Source organism: Ornithorhynchus anatinus, chromosome 7 (assembly GCF_004115215.2).
Source record: "Ornithorhynchus anatinus isolate Pmale09 chromosome 7, mOrnAna1.pri.v4, whole genome shotgun sequence".
NCBI classification, from domain to species: domain Eukaryota; kingdom Metazoa; phylum Chordata; class Mammalia; order Monotremata; family Ornithorhynchidae; genus Ornithorhynchus; species Ornithorhynchus anatinus.
Window position 1 is genome coordinate 78,182,055 of NC_041734.1, and position 15,785 is coordinate 78,197,839.

The window sequence follows — 15,785 nt, forward strand, 5'->3', positions numbered from 1 at the left end:
CTGTTGAGAGGGACTGTATCTGTTGCCGACCTGTTCATTCCAAGCGCTTAGTACAGGGCTCTGCACAGAGTAAGCGCTCAATAAATATTGTTGAGAGGGACTGTATCTGTTGCCGACTTGTTCATTCCAAGCGCTTAGTACAGGGCTCTGCACAGAGTAAGCGCTCAATAAATACTTTCGAGAGGGACTGTCTCTATCTGTTGCCGACTTGTTCATTCCAAGCGCTTAGTACAGTGCTCTGCACAGAGTAAGCGCTCAATAAATCCTAATGAATGAATGAACGTGGATCGGGGGTGGGGGGAGAGCAAAGGGAGCTATAGAAGAGGGGATGTAGCCTGGGAAGGCCTCTTGGAGGAGGCGAGTGTTTGGCGGATTGGAGGAGAGAGGAGCTTCCGGTGTCGGTCGTCCCGGCCTCTCCTTCCCCCCCGGCGGACTTCCGGTCCCCTTGTCCGGGCGGCCCGTCCTTCCCCCTCGGCGGACTTCCGGTCCGGCTCGTAGGGGCCCCTCCTTCCCCCTCGGCGGACTTCCGGTGCGGCCCGCAGGCCCCGGCCCTGGTGAGCGCCGGCCCCAAGTGTCATTTGTTAAGCTCTTACTTTGTGCCAAGCGCTGCTCTCGGTTCGTTTAATAATAATAATGATGTTGGTATTTGTTACGCGCTTCCTATGTGCCGAGCACTGTTCTAAGCGCTGGGGTAGACACAGGGGAATCAGGTTGTCCCACGTGGGGCTCACAGTCTTCGTCCCCATTTTACAGATGAGGGAACCGAGGCACAGAGAAGTTAAGTGACTTGCCCACAGTCACACAGTTGACAAATGGCAGAGCTGGGATTCGAACTCATGACCTCTGACTCCAAAGCCCATGCTCTTTCCACTGGGCCACGCTGCTTCTCTAGTGAGCCCGTCATTGGGCAGGGCTGGTCTCTATCTGTTGCCCAATTGTCCATTCCAAGCGCTTAGTCCAGTGCTCCGCACACAGTAAGCGCTCAATAAATACCATTGAATGAATAAGCGCTGGGGTAATAATCATAAGGGCATTTGCTAAGCGCTTACTCTGTGCTAAGCACTGTTCTAAGCGCTGGGAGAGATACAAGGTGTTCAGGTGGTCCCACGTGGGGCTCACAGGCTTCACCCCCATCTTCCAGATGAGGTCACTGAGGCCCAGAGAAGGGAAGTGACTTGCCCAAAGTCACACAGCTGAGAAGTGACAGAAGCGGGATTAGAACCCACGACCTCTGTCTCCCAAGCCTATGCTCTTTCCACTAAGCCCCGCTGCCAATGTGGGACAGGGATTGAGTCCCACATAATTACCTTGTATCTAACCCAGCGTTTAGAGCAGTGCTTGGCACATAGTAAGCGCTTAATAATAATGTTGGCATTTATTAAGCGCTTACTATGTGCTGAGCACTGTTCTAAGCGCTGGGGTAGATAGAGGGTCATCAGGTTGTCCCACGTGAGGCTCACAGTTAATCCCCATTTTACAGATGAGGTCACTGAGGCCCAGAGAAGTGAAGTGACTTGCCCACAGTCACACAGCTGACGAGTGGCAGAGCCGGGATTCGAACTCGTGACCTCTGACTCCCAAGCCCGTGCTCTTTCCACTGAGCCACGCTGCTTCACCATAATTATAGTATTACTATGGTCTTATCTATCACGGGCCTGGGTTCTAATCCCTGCTCTGCCACGTCTGCAGTGTAACCTTGGGCAAGACATTTCATTGCCCGTTTACTTGTTTCATTGTATGTCTCCCCGCTTCTAATCTGTGAGCCTGTCGTTTGGTAGGGATTGTCTATTTGTTGCCGAATTGTGCTTTCCAAGCGCTTAGCACAGTGCTCTGCACACAGCGCTCAATAAATACAATTAAATGAATGAATGAGTGAATGAATTTCACTGCTCTGGACCTCAGTTCCAAAACGCCAAGGGCCAAACAAATGCCACAATTATCATTATTAGGACGGAGGAGAATAGGGGAGGGGGCGTGGAGGGAGAGAAGGAGGGGAACAGGGGAAGGAGGGCGATGGAGAGATGGAAAGAGAAGATGAGGAGGCTAAGGGTGGGTGAGGATGGATGGAGAGGGAAGGGAGGAGGAGGACATCGAAGGGTCTCCGGGGTTCTCGGGGCCTGGGACATGAACCTGAGGGGTTCTGGACCAGCTGGACCTGCCCTGCCTCCTTGGAAATGAACCTTCCGGGGCTACTCCCCACCCCGGGCCGGTGGGACATCATAATCATGGCATTTGTCAAGCGCTTACTACGTCCCACGCCCTGTATTAGGCGCTGGGGTGGATCCAAGCAAATCGGGGTGGACACCGTCCCCGTCTCACGTAGGGCTCACAGTCTCCATCCCCATTTTACAGGTGAGGGAAACGAGGGGCAGAGAAGTGAAGCGACTTGCCCGAAGTCGCCCGGCAGAGAAGTGGCGGAGCCGGGATTAGAACCCATGACCTTCTGACTCCCAGGCTCGGGCTGTAGCCGCTAGGCCTTGCTGGTTTTCGTGGTCATGGCGGCAGGCAGTGGATTTGGGCGGCGGTAGAAGCAGGGTTGGAATTTCCTGGCACATTTCTTGCCTCATTCCCGCCAGACCCCCTCCTGGGCTTGGGGTGTGTTGGGTATCTGGGGCGCCTGACGGGGGTGGCTGAGGGTGATCGCTCCCGCTAGATCACTCAAGACGGGGGGCTGGGGTTGAAGAGTTTGGGAATAAACAAGGATTAAACAATGCTAACCTTCCGTTCGTATTTACTGAGCGCTTACTGTGTGCAGAGCACTGGACTGAGCCCTTGGAATGTCCACTTGGGCAACCGATAGAGACCATCCCTGCCCGACGACGGGCTCACGGTCTAAACGGGGGAGGCACGATAAAATAAAAGGAGTAGTCAGGCATCGATATCGCTCGCTGTACCTCGATGTCTCGCCTCGCCTTCTCGCCCGCGTCCTCCCTCTGGCCTGGAACGCCCTCCCTCCTCATGGGACAGATCCATTCAGTCGTATTTATTGAGCGCTCACTGGGTGCAGAGCAGTTGCTCTCCCCCACTTCAAAGCCTTACTGAAGGCCCGTCTCCTCCAAGAAGCCTTCCCTGACTGCGCCCTCCCCTCCTCTTCTCCCACTCCCTTCTGCATCACCCTGACTCGCTCCCCTCACTCATCCTCCCACCCAGCCCCACAGCACATATGTATAGATCTGTGTATATTTGTAATTTATTCATCTGTTTATGTATATAAATGTCAGTCTCCCCCCTCTAGACCGTGAGCTTGTTGTGGGCAGGGAATGTGTCTGTTTGCTGTTATATTGAATATTGGAATATACAATATAATAATATTATATACAATATTGTACAGAATGTATTAATATTCTGTACAATATTGTACAATATACAATGTTATATTGTATATTGGGATATACAACACAATATATAATATATTGGGAGAATAGTACATGATATATTAATATTATATACAATATTGTACAATATACAATGTTATATTGTATATTGGGATATACAACATAATATATAATATATCGGGAGAATATATTGTATTCTCCCAAGCGCTCAGTACAGTGCTTTGCACTCAGTAAGTGCTCAATAACTACGATTGAATGAATGAATGAGAGGCAGCGTGGCTTAGCGGAAAGAGCCCCGGCTTGGGAGTCAGAGGTCGTGGGTTCTAATCCCGGCTCCTCCACTTGTCAGCTGTGGGACTTCGGGCAAGCCGCGTCACTTCTCTGTGCCTCAGGTCCCTTATCTGTAAAATGAGGATGAAGACTGCGAGCCTCATGTGGGACAACCTGAATACCTCGTATCCACCCCGGCGCTTAGAATAGTGACTGGCACATAGTAAGCGCTTAACAAATACTATCATTATTATTATTGTCATTAAGTTTCACCCGCCAACGAAGCGCTTTGTCTTTCAGGGAGCAGGAGCCGGATCTGAGAGCCAGCAGCGTCCGGGAGAATGGTGAGCTCTGCACTCTTTCGAAACCGCGCTCTTGGGCTCCATGTGGAAGAACTGATGCCAGCAGATGCTTGACTCTGTGCTTTGGGTTCTAAACTTGCTGCCTGCAGAGTTATAGTAGTTGTATTTCTTGAACACCCCGGGATGCAATGCACCGTACTGAACGCCCGGGAAAGAATCACTATGAGAAGCACGAGACACATGTTCCCCGGCCCCCAAGGGGAAGCAGCGTGGCTCAGTGGAAAGACCCCGGGCTTGGGAGTCAGGGGTCACGGGTTCTAATCCCGAATCTGCCACTTGTCAGCTGTGTGACCTTGGGCAAGCCACTTCACTTCTCTGGGCCTCAGTGACCTCATCTGTAAAATGGGGATTGAGGCTGGGAACCCCACGTGGGACAGGGCCGGTGTCCAACCCGATCTGCTTGTATCCACCCCAGCGCTTAGTACAGTGCCTGGCACATAGTTAAGCGCTTAACAAATGCCATAATAATTATTATTATTATTATTACGCTCTTCTGCATATCAGTCAACCAATCGGTAGTACTTACTGAGCACTTACTGTGTGGAGAGCACCAAGCTTGGGATAGTAAAATAGAACAGAGTCGATAAGTGTGTTCCCTGCCCACAGTGAGCTTACAGTCTAAATAATAATAATGATGATGGCATTTGTGAAGCGCTTTCTATGTGTCAAGCACTGTTCTAAGCGTTGTGGGGGGATACAAGGTCATCAAGTTGTTCCACGTGGGGCTCCCAGTCTTCATCCCCATTTTACAGATGAGGTAGCTGAGGCACAGAGAAGTGAAGTGGCTCGGCCAAAGTCACCCAGCTGGCAAGCGGCGGAGCCGGGATTAGAACCCACGACCTCTGACTCCCAAGCCCGGGCTCTTTCCCCTGAGCCCCGAGACCAGAGCTGCCGGGGAACAAGGGGAAGTGGAGATCCGGTTTCTGACCAGAGGACTCGCCTAGGTCGAAAACAATGAAACCTAAGCAGGCTGCTGTGTCCCGTTTCCTCGACCGTTCCTCTCCCGACAGTTCACATCCCAATTCCAAAGACTGCAGGAGAACTGGGGGGGCCTGGATCCCATTCCCAGCCTGGCATGGAGTCCGGGACATCGTATTAATAATAATAATCGGGATATTTGTTAAGCGCTTATTATGAAGCGGCACGGTGTAGTGGATAGAGCTCGGGCCTGGGAGCTCGTGGGTTCTGATCCCGGCTCCGCCACTTGTCTGCTGTGTGGCCTGGGGCAAGTCACTTGACTCCTCCGTGCCTCAGTTATCTCATCTGTAAAATGGGAGTCGAGGCTGTGAGCACCATGGGGGACAAGGACTGTGTCCAACCCAATTTGCTTGTAGCCACCCCAGTGTTTAGTGCAGCGTTTGGCACGTAAGTGCTTAACAAATATTATTATTATGAGGTGCCAGGAACTCTACTAAATGCTGGGGCCAATACCAGAGAATCAGATTGGACCCAGTGCATGTCCAACGAGGGGCTCACAGTCCCATTTAGGAGGGAGAAGAGATAGTGAATCCCCATTTTACAGATGAGGAAACAGAGGTCCAAAGAAGCGAAGTGACTCGGCCAAGGTCACTTAGCAGGCGTTACCGTGTGCGGAGAACCGTACTGAGTGCTTGGGGGAGTACAGTACGGCAGGGAGGCAGGGAGGTCAGCAAGGAGGCTGATAAGGTGGGGTAGGATAAGTGTTCGGATTCACGTGGTAGCAATTTGGATGGAGAGGAAAGGGCGGATTTAGGCGGTTTCGTGAAGGGGGAATCGACAGGATTTAGTGATGGATAAAATATGTGGGTTGAATGAGAGAGAGAGAAGTCAAGGATAACACCGAGGTTACGGGCTTGTGAGACCGGGAGGGTGGCGGTGCCGTCTACGGTGATGGGAAAGTCGGCGGGAGGACGAGGTTTGGGTGAGAAGATAAGTTCAATTTTAGACATAGTAAGTTTGAGGTGACGGGAGGACATCCAAGTCGAGATGTCTCGAAGGCAGGAGGAGGTGCGAGACCGCAGAGGGGGAGAGACATCAGTGCCGGAGAGGGAGATTTGGGAATCATCCGCTTAGGGGAGGGAGTTGAAGTCATGGGAGCGGATGAGTTCTCCGAGGGAGTGGGTGGAGACGGAGAAGAGAAGGGGACCCAGAACTGAACCGTGAGGGAGCCCCACAGTTAGGGGGTGGGGGGCAGAGGAGGAGCCCACAAAGGAGACCGGGAAGGAGCGGCCAGAGAGCTAGGAAGAGAACCAGGAGAGGACAGAGTTTGTGAAGCCGAAATTGGATAACATTTCCAGGAGGAGGGGGCGGGCCACAGGGTCGAAGGCAGCCGAGAGGTCGAGGAGGATGGGGATGGAGTAGAGGCCGTTGGATCTGGCAAGAAGGAGGTCGTCGGTGCTCTTTGAGAGGGCGGGTTCTGGGGAGCGAAGGGGCCGGAGGGGGTCGAGGAGAGAACCGGAGGAGAGGAACTTGAGGCGGCGGCCGTAGACGACTCGCTCGGGGAGTTTGGAGAGGAATGGTTGCTGACCTCAGGAAAATCCCAGCGGGCGTCCCCCCCGGCGGCGGCCCGAAACCGATTTAATTCACCCGCCCTCCATCTCGCAGTCGGTGACTCTGCACACGGATGTTGGGGACATCAAAATCGAGGTCTTCTGCGAGCGTACGCCCAAGTCGTGCGAGGTGAGAACCGGGCGTGGCGGAGTGTGGGTGTGGGGCGTGGGGAGGAGAGGGCACGGGTTTCCAAGAGCCAGAATGGGTTAGAAACCCACCCTCGGGGGCCCTCCCGGCCCTAACTGGAAACTCTCCGACCTTGGCCTTGGTCTCGTGTGAGTGACAGGCTTGGAAACCTGGGGACGAGCGGCCCCCGAGGAGGGACCACTGCAGACCTGAGCGCGGACGGCTACGTGAAAGACGGACTTTCTTGTGGAGTTTTTTGAGCGTGGAAGGATGAAATTGTCTTTAAAGCACTCCGCCACTTGGCCCCCTCCTACCTCACCTCGCTGCTCCACTACGCAACGTGGCGTCTGTGGCTAGAACCCGGGCCCGGGAGTCAGAAGGTCAAGGGTTCTAATCCCGGCTCAGCCGCTTGTCTGCTGTGTGACCTTGGGCAAGTCGCTTCACTTCTCTGGGCTCATTGACCTCATCTGGAAAATGGAGTTTGAGACCGTGAGCTCCATGTGAGACAGGGACTGTATCCAACCCGATTTGCTTGTGTCCACCCCAGCGCTTACAACAGTGCCTAGCACGTAGTAAGCGCTTTATACATACTATATTACTATTATTATTATTACTGCAACCCAGCCCACACACTTGGCTCCTCTAATGCCAACCTTCTCACTGGGCCTCCATCTCGACTCTCTCGCCGCCAACCCCCGGCCCACGTCCTGCCTCTGGCCCGGATTGCTCTCCCTCCTCAAATCTGATAGAAAATTACTCATTCCCCCCGCTTCAAAGCCTTATTGAAGGCCCACCTCCTCCAAGAGGCTTTCCCTGACTAAGCCCCCCTTTTCTCCCACTCCCTTCTGCGTCGTCCTGGCTTACTCCCTTTATTCATTCCCCCCTCCGAGCCCCACAGCACTTATGTACATATCTGTCATTTATTTCTATTAATTCTGTCTCCCCCCGCTCTAGACAGTGGGCAGGGAATATGTCTGTTTATCGTATCGTCCTCTTTCAAGCGCTAAGAACAGTGCTGTGTACACAGTAAGCGCTCAGTAAATACGATTGAATGAACGGAAAGAAACGTGGAATTCCCCGACCCCATTCCCGACCCCGACACCATCCCCCGGAAATATCCCCTGCCCTGCCACGGGGTCAAAAAAACGGGGTGGAGTCTAGCGGGCTATATAATTCAGCCGTTCTCCCCTTTCAGCCCCTGTGCTCAGGTCTGGTGATACTAATAATAAGGGTGTTTGTTAAGCACTTACCCTGTGTCCAGCACTGTTCTGTGCACTGGGGTAGGTATCGGGTTCATCCCTTAGAACGTCCGACGAAGAAGTGATTTAGTTTCCTGAAGGGAGAGGTGGAGGGGAGAAATGATTTAATGGCCCTCTCTCAGGAATAATAATAACGGTGGTATTTGTTAAGCACTTAGTATGTGCCGAGCACTGTTCTAGGCCCTGGGGTAGATACCAGGTCATTAGGTTGGACACGGTCCCTGTCCCCCTTGCGGCGCCCGGTCTCAATCCCCATTTTCCAGATGAGGGCACTGAGGCCCAGTGAAGCGACTCGCCCGGGGTCACAGGGCAGACAAGTGGCCGAGCCGGGGTTCGAACCCTTGACCTGCTGTCTCCCAGGCCCGGGCTTTATCCGCGAGGCCGTGCTACTTCTGTTCGATCCCAGAAATAATCACCTTTTGCTAAACCTGCAATTTTTAACCGCGCTCTCGTTTCCTTTAGAATTTCTTGGCTCTCTGCGCCACCAATTACTACAACGGCTGCATATTTCACCGAAACATCAAGGGTTTCATGGTGCAGACGGGGGATCCCACAGGTAACGTTTCCTGGTAGTGGATACCCAATCAAGTCCGTTGGGTCAGTCAGTCAGCTGTATTTACTGAGCGCCTATTGAGTGCGGCTCACTGGACTGAGCACTTGGAAGAGTCCAACGGAACAGATGCATTCCCTGCCCACAGTGAGCTTATTGTCTAGTCCGTGGATATAATAATAATAATAATAATAATAATAATAATAATGTTGGTATTTGTTAAGCGCTTACTATGTGCAGATACAGGATGATCAGGTTGTCCCACGTGGGGCTCACAGTTTTAATCCCCATTTGACAGATGAGGGAACTGAGGCACAGAGAAGTTAAGTGACTTGCCCACAGTCACACAGCTGACAAGTGGCAGAGCAGGGATTGTGGGATCTACCTCGTGTTTTGAGGGCAGTGGGAAAAAGAAATGGGCTGATCGGATTTATCTTGTTAAAAAAGAGTGTCCGATGAGCGTCCTTTAGCCGCCGTTCCTCAACTTGTCCGCTGCGTGACCTCGGACAAGTCGCTTGACTTCTCTGAGCCAGTTGACGCATCTGTGAAATGGGGGTGAAGAATGGGAGCCCCATGGGGGACAGGGACTGTGCCCAACTTGAATAGCTTCTATCTACCCCAGCGCTCAGAACGGTGCTTGACGCATAGTAAACGCTGAACAAATGCCGGCATCATTACTATTGTCATTATCACTAGTAATACTAATGATAAAAACAAATAACCATGGTAGTCAGTGAACACCCTTGGGGTGCCAAACACTGAATTGAACCCGGGTGTGGATACCCAATAATGGGATCGGACGGGCTTTTCGGTCCAGGAGGGAGGGAGAGCGGGGAATCTCGACCCCGTTTTACCGGTGAGGAAACCGAGGCCCAGAGAGGTTACGCGATTCGCCCCAGGTCACCCGGCAGGCCAGAGGCAGAGTCGAACCTGGAACCCGGGTCTCCTGACTCCCCATCCCCTCTTCTTTCCAGCAGGCCCTCCCGACTCCTTCCAAGTAAAATATGACCGATGTTGATTAGGCAGCATGGCTCAGTGGAAAGAGCCCGGGCCTGGGAGCCAGAGGTCTTGGGTTCAAATCCCGGCTCTGCCACTCATCAGCTGTGTGACCATGGGCAAGTCACTTCACTTCTCTGTGCCTCAGTGACCTCATCTGTAAAATGGGGATTAACTGTGAGCCTCAAATGGGACAACCTGATTACCCTGTATCTCCCCCAGTGCTTAGAACAATGCTCTGCACATAGTAAGCGCTTAACAAATACCAACATTATTATTATTATTAGGCTAGAATAGATCTCTCCTCTTTAATAACAATAACGATTGTATTTGTTAAGTGCTTACGGTGTGCCAAGCACTGTCCTAAGCGCTGGGATAGATACAAGGTAATCGGGTTGGATATATTAGTCTCTGTCCTCCATGGGGCTCACCGTCTTAATCCCCATTTTCCAGATGAGGTCACTGAGGCCCAGAGAAGTGAAGCGACTTGCCCAAGGTCACACAGCAGACACAGGGAGGAGCCGGGATTAGAACCCACGTCCTCTGACTCCCAAGCCCGGGCTCTTGCCACTAGGCCACGCCGCTTCTCTTTGCCACTTGGAGGGATTTGGGTTTTCATCGATTCGCATGTGGCTCATGTGTAATCAGGCAGCCAATCAGTGATCTAGGCTGCGACCCCGTTGTGGGCAGGGATGGTCTCTATCTGTTGCCGAATTTTACTTTCCAAGCGCTTAGTACAGTGCTCAGCACACAGTAAGCGCTCAGTATCTTGAATTGATAAATTCAATTGATAAATAAATTGAACGATGTAAGGAGCTGACCCTCTGCAGGCGAGACAGTCAGGAAAATAGATTAGAGAGAGGGGAAATAGTAGAGTATGAGTAAATCGTCATTCTTCCCTTGCGTATGGATCGGGTTTTTCCAGACACGATGATGATATTCGTTCAGCGCTTACTATGCGCCAGGCACTGTACTAAACGCTGGGGCGGATACAAGCAAATTGGGTTGGAGCCAGTCCCTGTCCCACGTGGGGCTCACGGTCTCAATCCGATTTTCCAGATGTGGGAACTGATGCCTAGTGAAGTGACTTGCCCCAGGTCACAGAGCAGACAGGTGGCGGAGCCGGGATTAGAACCCAGGACCTTCTGATTCTCAGGCCCGGGCTCTAGCCACTATTCCCTGTGAGATTGACTTTACCCATCTCTCTTTGCTTTCCCTTCTTCAGGATCCGGGAAAGGAGGCAGCAGTATCTGGGGGAGGAAATTTGAGGACGAATACAGTGAATACTTGAAGGTATCGTATAATAATAATAGTATTTGCTAAGCGCTTACTATGTGCCGGGCCCCATACTAAGCGCCAGGGCTGGATACAAGCAAACGGGGTTGGACACCACCCCTGTCCCGTGAAGGGCTCCCCATCTCAATCCCCATTTTACAGATGAGGCCCAGAGAAATGAAGTGACTTGTCGAAGTGGCGGAACCGGGATTAGAACCCGGGTCCTCCTGGCTCCCGGGCTCTGGCCACGAGGCTTCTCAGATATTTGCCCACCGCTCAAATGTGCCGGTTCTTATTATCCTTAGCCGGGTCACTCTGCTCCCCAGAGCTACCTGACTTTCAGCCCAGGAGGAGCCGAGCCGGGGGGGGCGGGCGGGCGGGCGAGTGGATGACCTCGCCGGCCGGGCAAGCGGAAGCCGTGAGGGGCCGGCGGGCGGGAGCGGGCAGTCGACGGACGTCTCTCCTTGGTCCTTCGGCGCCCCCCGCCCCCCCGGGCCGCCAGCACAGCGTCCGAGGCGTCGTGTCCATGGCCAACAACGGCCCCAACACCAACGGCTCCCAGTTCTTCATCACCTACGGCAAGCAGCCCCACCTGGACATGAAGTACACCGTCTTCGGCAAGTGAGTGGCCGGGCGGGGGCCGGCCGGGCGGGACCCCTGGGGAGGTAGAGCGGGGCCGGCCGAAGGACGGAGGGCGACCCGCCGGGATTCGGAGGGCGGCGCTTCCCGCCCGGACTTTTCCCCTCTGGCCCTTTCTGCGGGGAAACCCGGCCCAGACCCGAGTCGGGAAAAGCGGGCTGGAGAAGCGTGAGGGAAGCCGGTTTAAAGAGGGTGGAAGGTTTGGAAACAGCTCAGCCCAGTGCTCTGCGCACAGTAAGCGCTCAATAAATACGATCGAATGAAAGAGTGACTAGGACAGGGCTCTGCACCCAACGCTCCATAAAGAGAATGAATGAATCGTAAGTATTTATATTGATGCTACTGATGCCTCTTTACTGGTTTTGATGCCTTTCTCCCCCGCTTCTAGACTGTGAACCCGCTGTGGGCGGGGATCGTCTCTCTTTGTTGCCGAACTGTCCTTTCCAAACGCTTAGTCCAGTGCTCTGCACACAGTAAGCGCTCAATAAATACGATTGAATGAATGCTCGGCACATAGTAAGCGCTTAACAAATACCAACATCATTATTTATTATTATTATTATTATTAGAACCCGGACCTGGGACTCAGAAGGTCTATGGATTCCAATCCAGGCTCCACCCCTCGTCCTCTGTGTGACCTTGGCCAGGTCCCGTCACTTCTCTGGGCCTCAGTGGCCTCATCTATAAAATGGGGATTGTGTCTGTGAGCCCCGCGGGGGACAGGGACCGGGTCCAACTCCGTTTGCTCGGATCCACCCCAGCGCTTAGTCCGGTGCCTGGCACATAGTAAGCGCTTAACAGATTGTTGTTAGGGGCTCCCACTGGCCTGCCTCAGGAGCCAGGAGGAGCTCGACCAGGCCGTGACGGAGGACATCACCCCCTCTGCTCCGGCCCCCGTCTCTCTCCCGGGTCCCGGACCGGCCCGGGAAGGACCCTGCCCCTCTCGGCCGGGCCCGGGGCCCCAGAGACGTTAAGAGAGGTTTACGTTTTCCCTCCAGGGTGATCGATGGTTTAGAGACCCTGGATGAACTGGAGAAGCTCCCCGTCAACGAGAAGACCTTCCGGCCTCTTAACGACGTGCACATCAAGGACGTCACCATTCACGCCAACCCCTTCGCTCAGTAGCCGCTTTGGGCCTGGCGAAGGGACCCCTCGAGGGGCCGTTCACAAGACACACCCAGGGGCGTCTACACGACTTCAGCGGCGTCACGGGTGGCCCTGGCGGGAAAGGATCGGGGTGTCCTTTAGCTCCTGCCAATCACCTGCGAGGATTTCCCCCCCCTTTCTCGTCCACCTCTCCCTTCATCGGGAAGTTAAAAATCACCAACGGTTCCTTGCGGGCTCCCTGACCGTCACGCGTCATTCTCCTCCGCCTGTGAGGCGATCCCTCAAGATCAGGGAAGACACGGACATCTGTGGGAACCGATCTAGGCCATTTGGGGGATTTATGGAGAAAAAAAATCAGCTTTTCTAATAAAAATGATCCTTTGCTACCGCCGCCCCTAAATCTACGGGTAACCAGAAAAGCGTACACGGAGAGCGAAAGGAAGAGACGGAACATTCCGCGATGGCTTATTCATTCAATAGTATTTATTGAGCGCTTACTATGTGCAGAGCACCGTACTAAGCACTTGAATTGTACAATTCGGTAACAGATAGAGACGATACCTGCCCATCGACGGGCTCACGGTCTAATTGGGGAGACAGACGGACAAAAACAAGACAACTTACTAGCAATAACTGTGAGTGGCTGGTGAGAGAGGCCAATGAAATGCCAAAAAAAAACTCTTGCGGAGACAGGGCACCAAAATATCCTCAAAGGCGGAAAAAATAGACTTAAAACGGTATTGCCCCAAGGAGAGTGAGGTGAAATGTTAGAAATGCAGCTGCCATTTAGCGACTTGACTCAGCAAACGCTAATCCTCGGCCCATTATCGAGGGAAGCGACCATTCCAGGTGGAATTAAAGGATCACTTGTCAAAATGGAATTGTCTTTGTGTTTCCAAGACCGGTCTGGGTCAGATTTCAGAGAACGTGGCTGAGCGGGAGACTCCTTGTGTGGAGAAAGCTGAGTTCGGGGCCGATTGTAAGCTCCCACTTTTAGCTCTCTGAGCCTCAGTTTCCTCATCTGTCAAATGGGGATTTGGCACCCGATCTGCCTCCCACTTAGGCCGTGAGCCCAGTGAGGGACAGGGATTGTGTCCGACCTGATGATCTTGAATCTACCCCTGCGCTCAGTACAGTGCTTGGCCCATAGTAAGAGCTTAAAAATCCCATCGTTAGTATCGTGGGGTTGACTCCCCCCAAAAGACCAACCTAATTCAGGGTAGTTAACCTAAGTAAACTTAACTCTCACAACTTTTTCATCGATCGTATTTATTGAGCACTTACGGTCACACAGTAAGCAATTGGAGAGCACTGTATAGAATATGTGTATTAATGTCTTCTCTAGACCAGTAGCTCGTTGTGGGCAGGGAATGTGTCCGTTACCATTGTATTGTCCGCTCCCAACCGCTTAGTATAGTGCTTTGCACACATTAAACGCTCAATAAATACAACTGAATGAATGAATACATTGTAACAGAGTTGGGAGAAAGGTTCCCGGCCCACAGCGAGTTTACAGACTAGACACACAACTTTTTCTTAGAATTAACTTTTTTGCATGCCTCAGTATTATCAGTGCAAAACAAGGCAAAGAGTTGCCAGGGAGTTCGTTAAAGCTGCTGAGCTCTAATAATAATAATTATGGTATTTGTTAGGCGCTTACTCTGTGCCAAGCACTGGGGTAGGTATAGGGTAATCAGGTTGTCCCAGGTGGGGTTTACACTTTTAATCCCCATTTTACAGCTGAGGTAACCGAGGCACAGAGAGGTTCATTCATTGGTATTTGAGTGCTTACTGTGTGCAGAACGCTTGGGATAAACAATTTGGCAACAGATAGAGAAAATCCCTACCCAACAATGGGTTCACAGTCTAGAAGCGGGGAGATGGACAGCAAAACAAGTAAACAGCCATCAGGAGCATCAATATAAATAAAGAGAATTATAGATATATATTCATTCATTCATTCAATAGTATTTATTGAGCGCTTACTATGTGCAGAGCACTGTACTAAGCGCTTGGGATGAACAAGTCGGCAACAGATAGAGACGGTCCCTGCCGTTTGACGGGCTTACGGTCTAATCGGGGGAGACGGACAGACGAGAACGATGGCACTAAACAGCGTCAAGGGGAAGAACGTCTCGTAAAGACAATGGCAACTAAATAGAATCAAGGCGATGTACAATTCATTAACAAAATAAATAGGGTAACGAAAATATATACAGTTGAGCGGACGGGTACAGTGCCGTGGGGATGGGAAGGGAGAGGTGGAGGAGCAGAGGGAAAAGGGGAAAATGAGGCTTAAGCTGCGGAGAGGTAAAGGGGGGATGGCAGAGGGAGTAGAGGGGGAAGAGGAGCTCAGTCTGGGAAGGCCTCTTGGAGGAGGTGAGTTTTAAGTAGGGTTTTGAAGAGGGAAAGAGAATCAGTTTGGCGGAGGTGAGGAGGGAGGGCGTTCCGGGACCGTGGGAGGACGTGACCCGGGGGTCGACGGCGGGATGGGTGAGACCGAGGGACGGCAAGGAGGTGGGCGGCGGAGGAGCGGAGCGTGCGGGGTGGGCGGGAGAAAGAGAGAAGGGAGGAGAGGTAGGAAGGGGCGAGGTGACGGAGAGTCTCGAAGCCTAGAGTGAGGAGTTTCTGTTTGGAGCGGAGGTCGATAGGCAACCACTGGAGTTGTTTAAGAAGGGGAGTGACAGGCCCAGATCGTTTCTGCGGGAAGATGAGCCGGGCAGCGGAGTGAAGAATAGACCGGAGCGGGGCGAGAGAGGAGGAAGGGAGGTCAGAGAGAAGGCTGACACGGTACTCCAGCCGGGATATAACGAGAGCCCGTAACAGTAAGGTAGCCGTTTGGGTGGAGAGGAAAGGGCGGATCTTGGCGATATTGTAGAGGTGAAACCGGCAGGTCTCGGTAACGAATAGGATGTGTGGGGTGAACGAGAGGGACGAGTCAAGGATGACACCAAGATTGCGGGCCTGCGGGACGGGAAGGATGGTCGTGCCATCCACGGTGATAGAGAAGTCTGGGAGCGGACCGGGTTTGGGAGGGAAGATGTGTATATATATATACACATCATTAATAAAATAGAGTAATAAATAATATATACAAAAATATACAAGTGCTGTGGGGTAGGGAGGGGGGTAGAGGGAAAGGGGGTCTTAAGTGGGGTTTGCCTAAGGTCACAGCAGACGAGTGACGGAGCCAGCATTCATTCATCCATTCGGTCGTATTTATTGAGCGCTCACTATGTGCAGAGCACTGTACTAAGCACTAGGAAGGTACAATTCGGCCACAGCCCACGTCCTCTGACTCCTAAACCCGTGCTTTTTCCACTAAGCCACGCTGCTT

At 52.5% G+C, this 15,785-nt stretch overlaps 1 protein-coding gene across 1 annotated transcript; it reads left to right on the forward strand.

Annotated features, from left to right (window-relative positions):
- The first annotated feature begins 489 nt into the window (after positions 1 to 489).
- Positions 490 to 13,326, forward strand: PPIL3 (peptidylprolyl isomerase like 3). Its single transcript, XM_029068804.2, has 7 exons — positions 490 to 554; positions 3,906 to 3,949; positions 6,551 to 6,625; positions 8,344 to 8,437; positions 10,653 to 10,720; positions 11,205 to 11,323; positions 12,340 to 13,326. The coding sequence occupies exons 2-7, from the start codon at positions 3,947 to 3,949 to the stop codon at positions 12,464 to 12,466; spliced, it is 486 nt and encodes a 161-aa protein (XP_028924637.1). The 5' UTR covers positions 490 to 554; positions 3,906 to 3,946; the 3' UTR covers positions 12,467 to 13,326.
- The last annotated feature ends 2,459 nt before the right edge of the window (positions 13,327 to 15,785 follow it).

Bases quoted from the DNA above. Each gene is read 5' to 3' on its own strand.
- PPIL3 (XM_029068804.2), top strand. The intron at 10,721-11,204 runs GTATCGTATAAT...CCGGGCCGCCAG, and splicing joins AATACAGTGAATACTTGAAG to CACAGCGTCCGAGGCGTCGT. The intron at 11,324-12,339 runs GTGAGTGGCCGG...TTTTCCCTCCAG, and splicing joins AAGTACACCGTCTTCGGCAA to GGTGATCGATGGTTTAGAGA.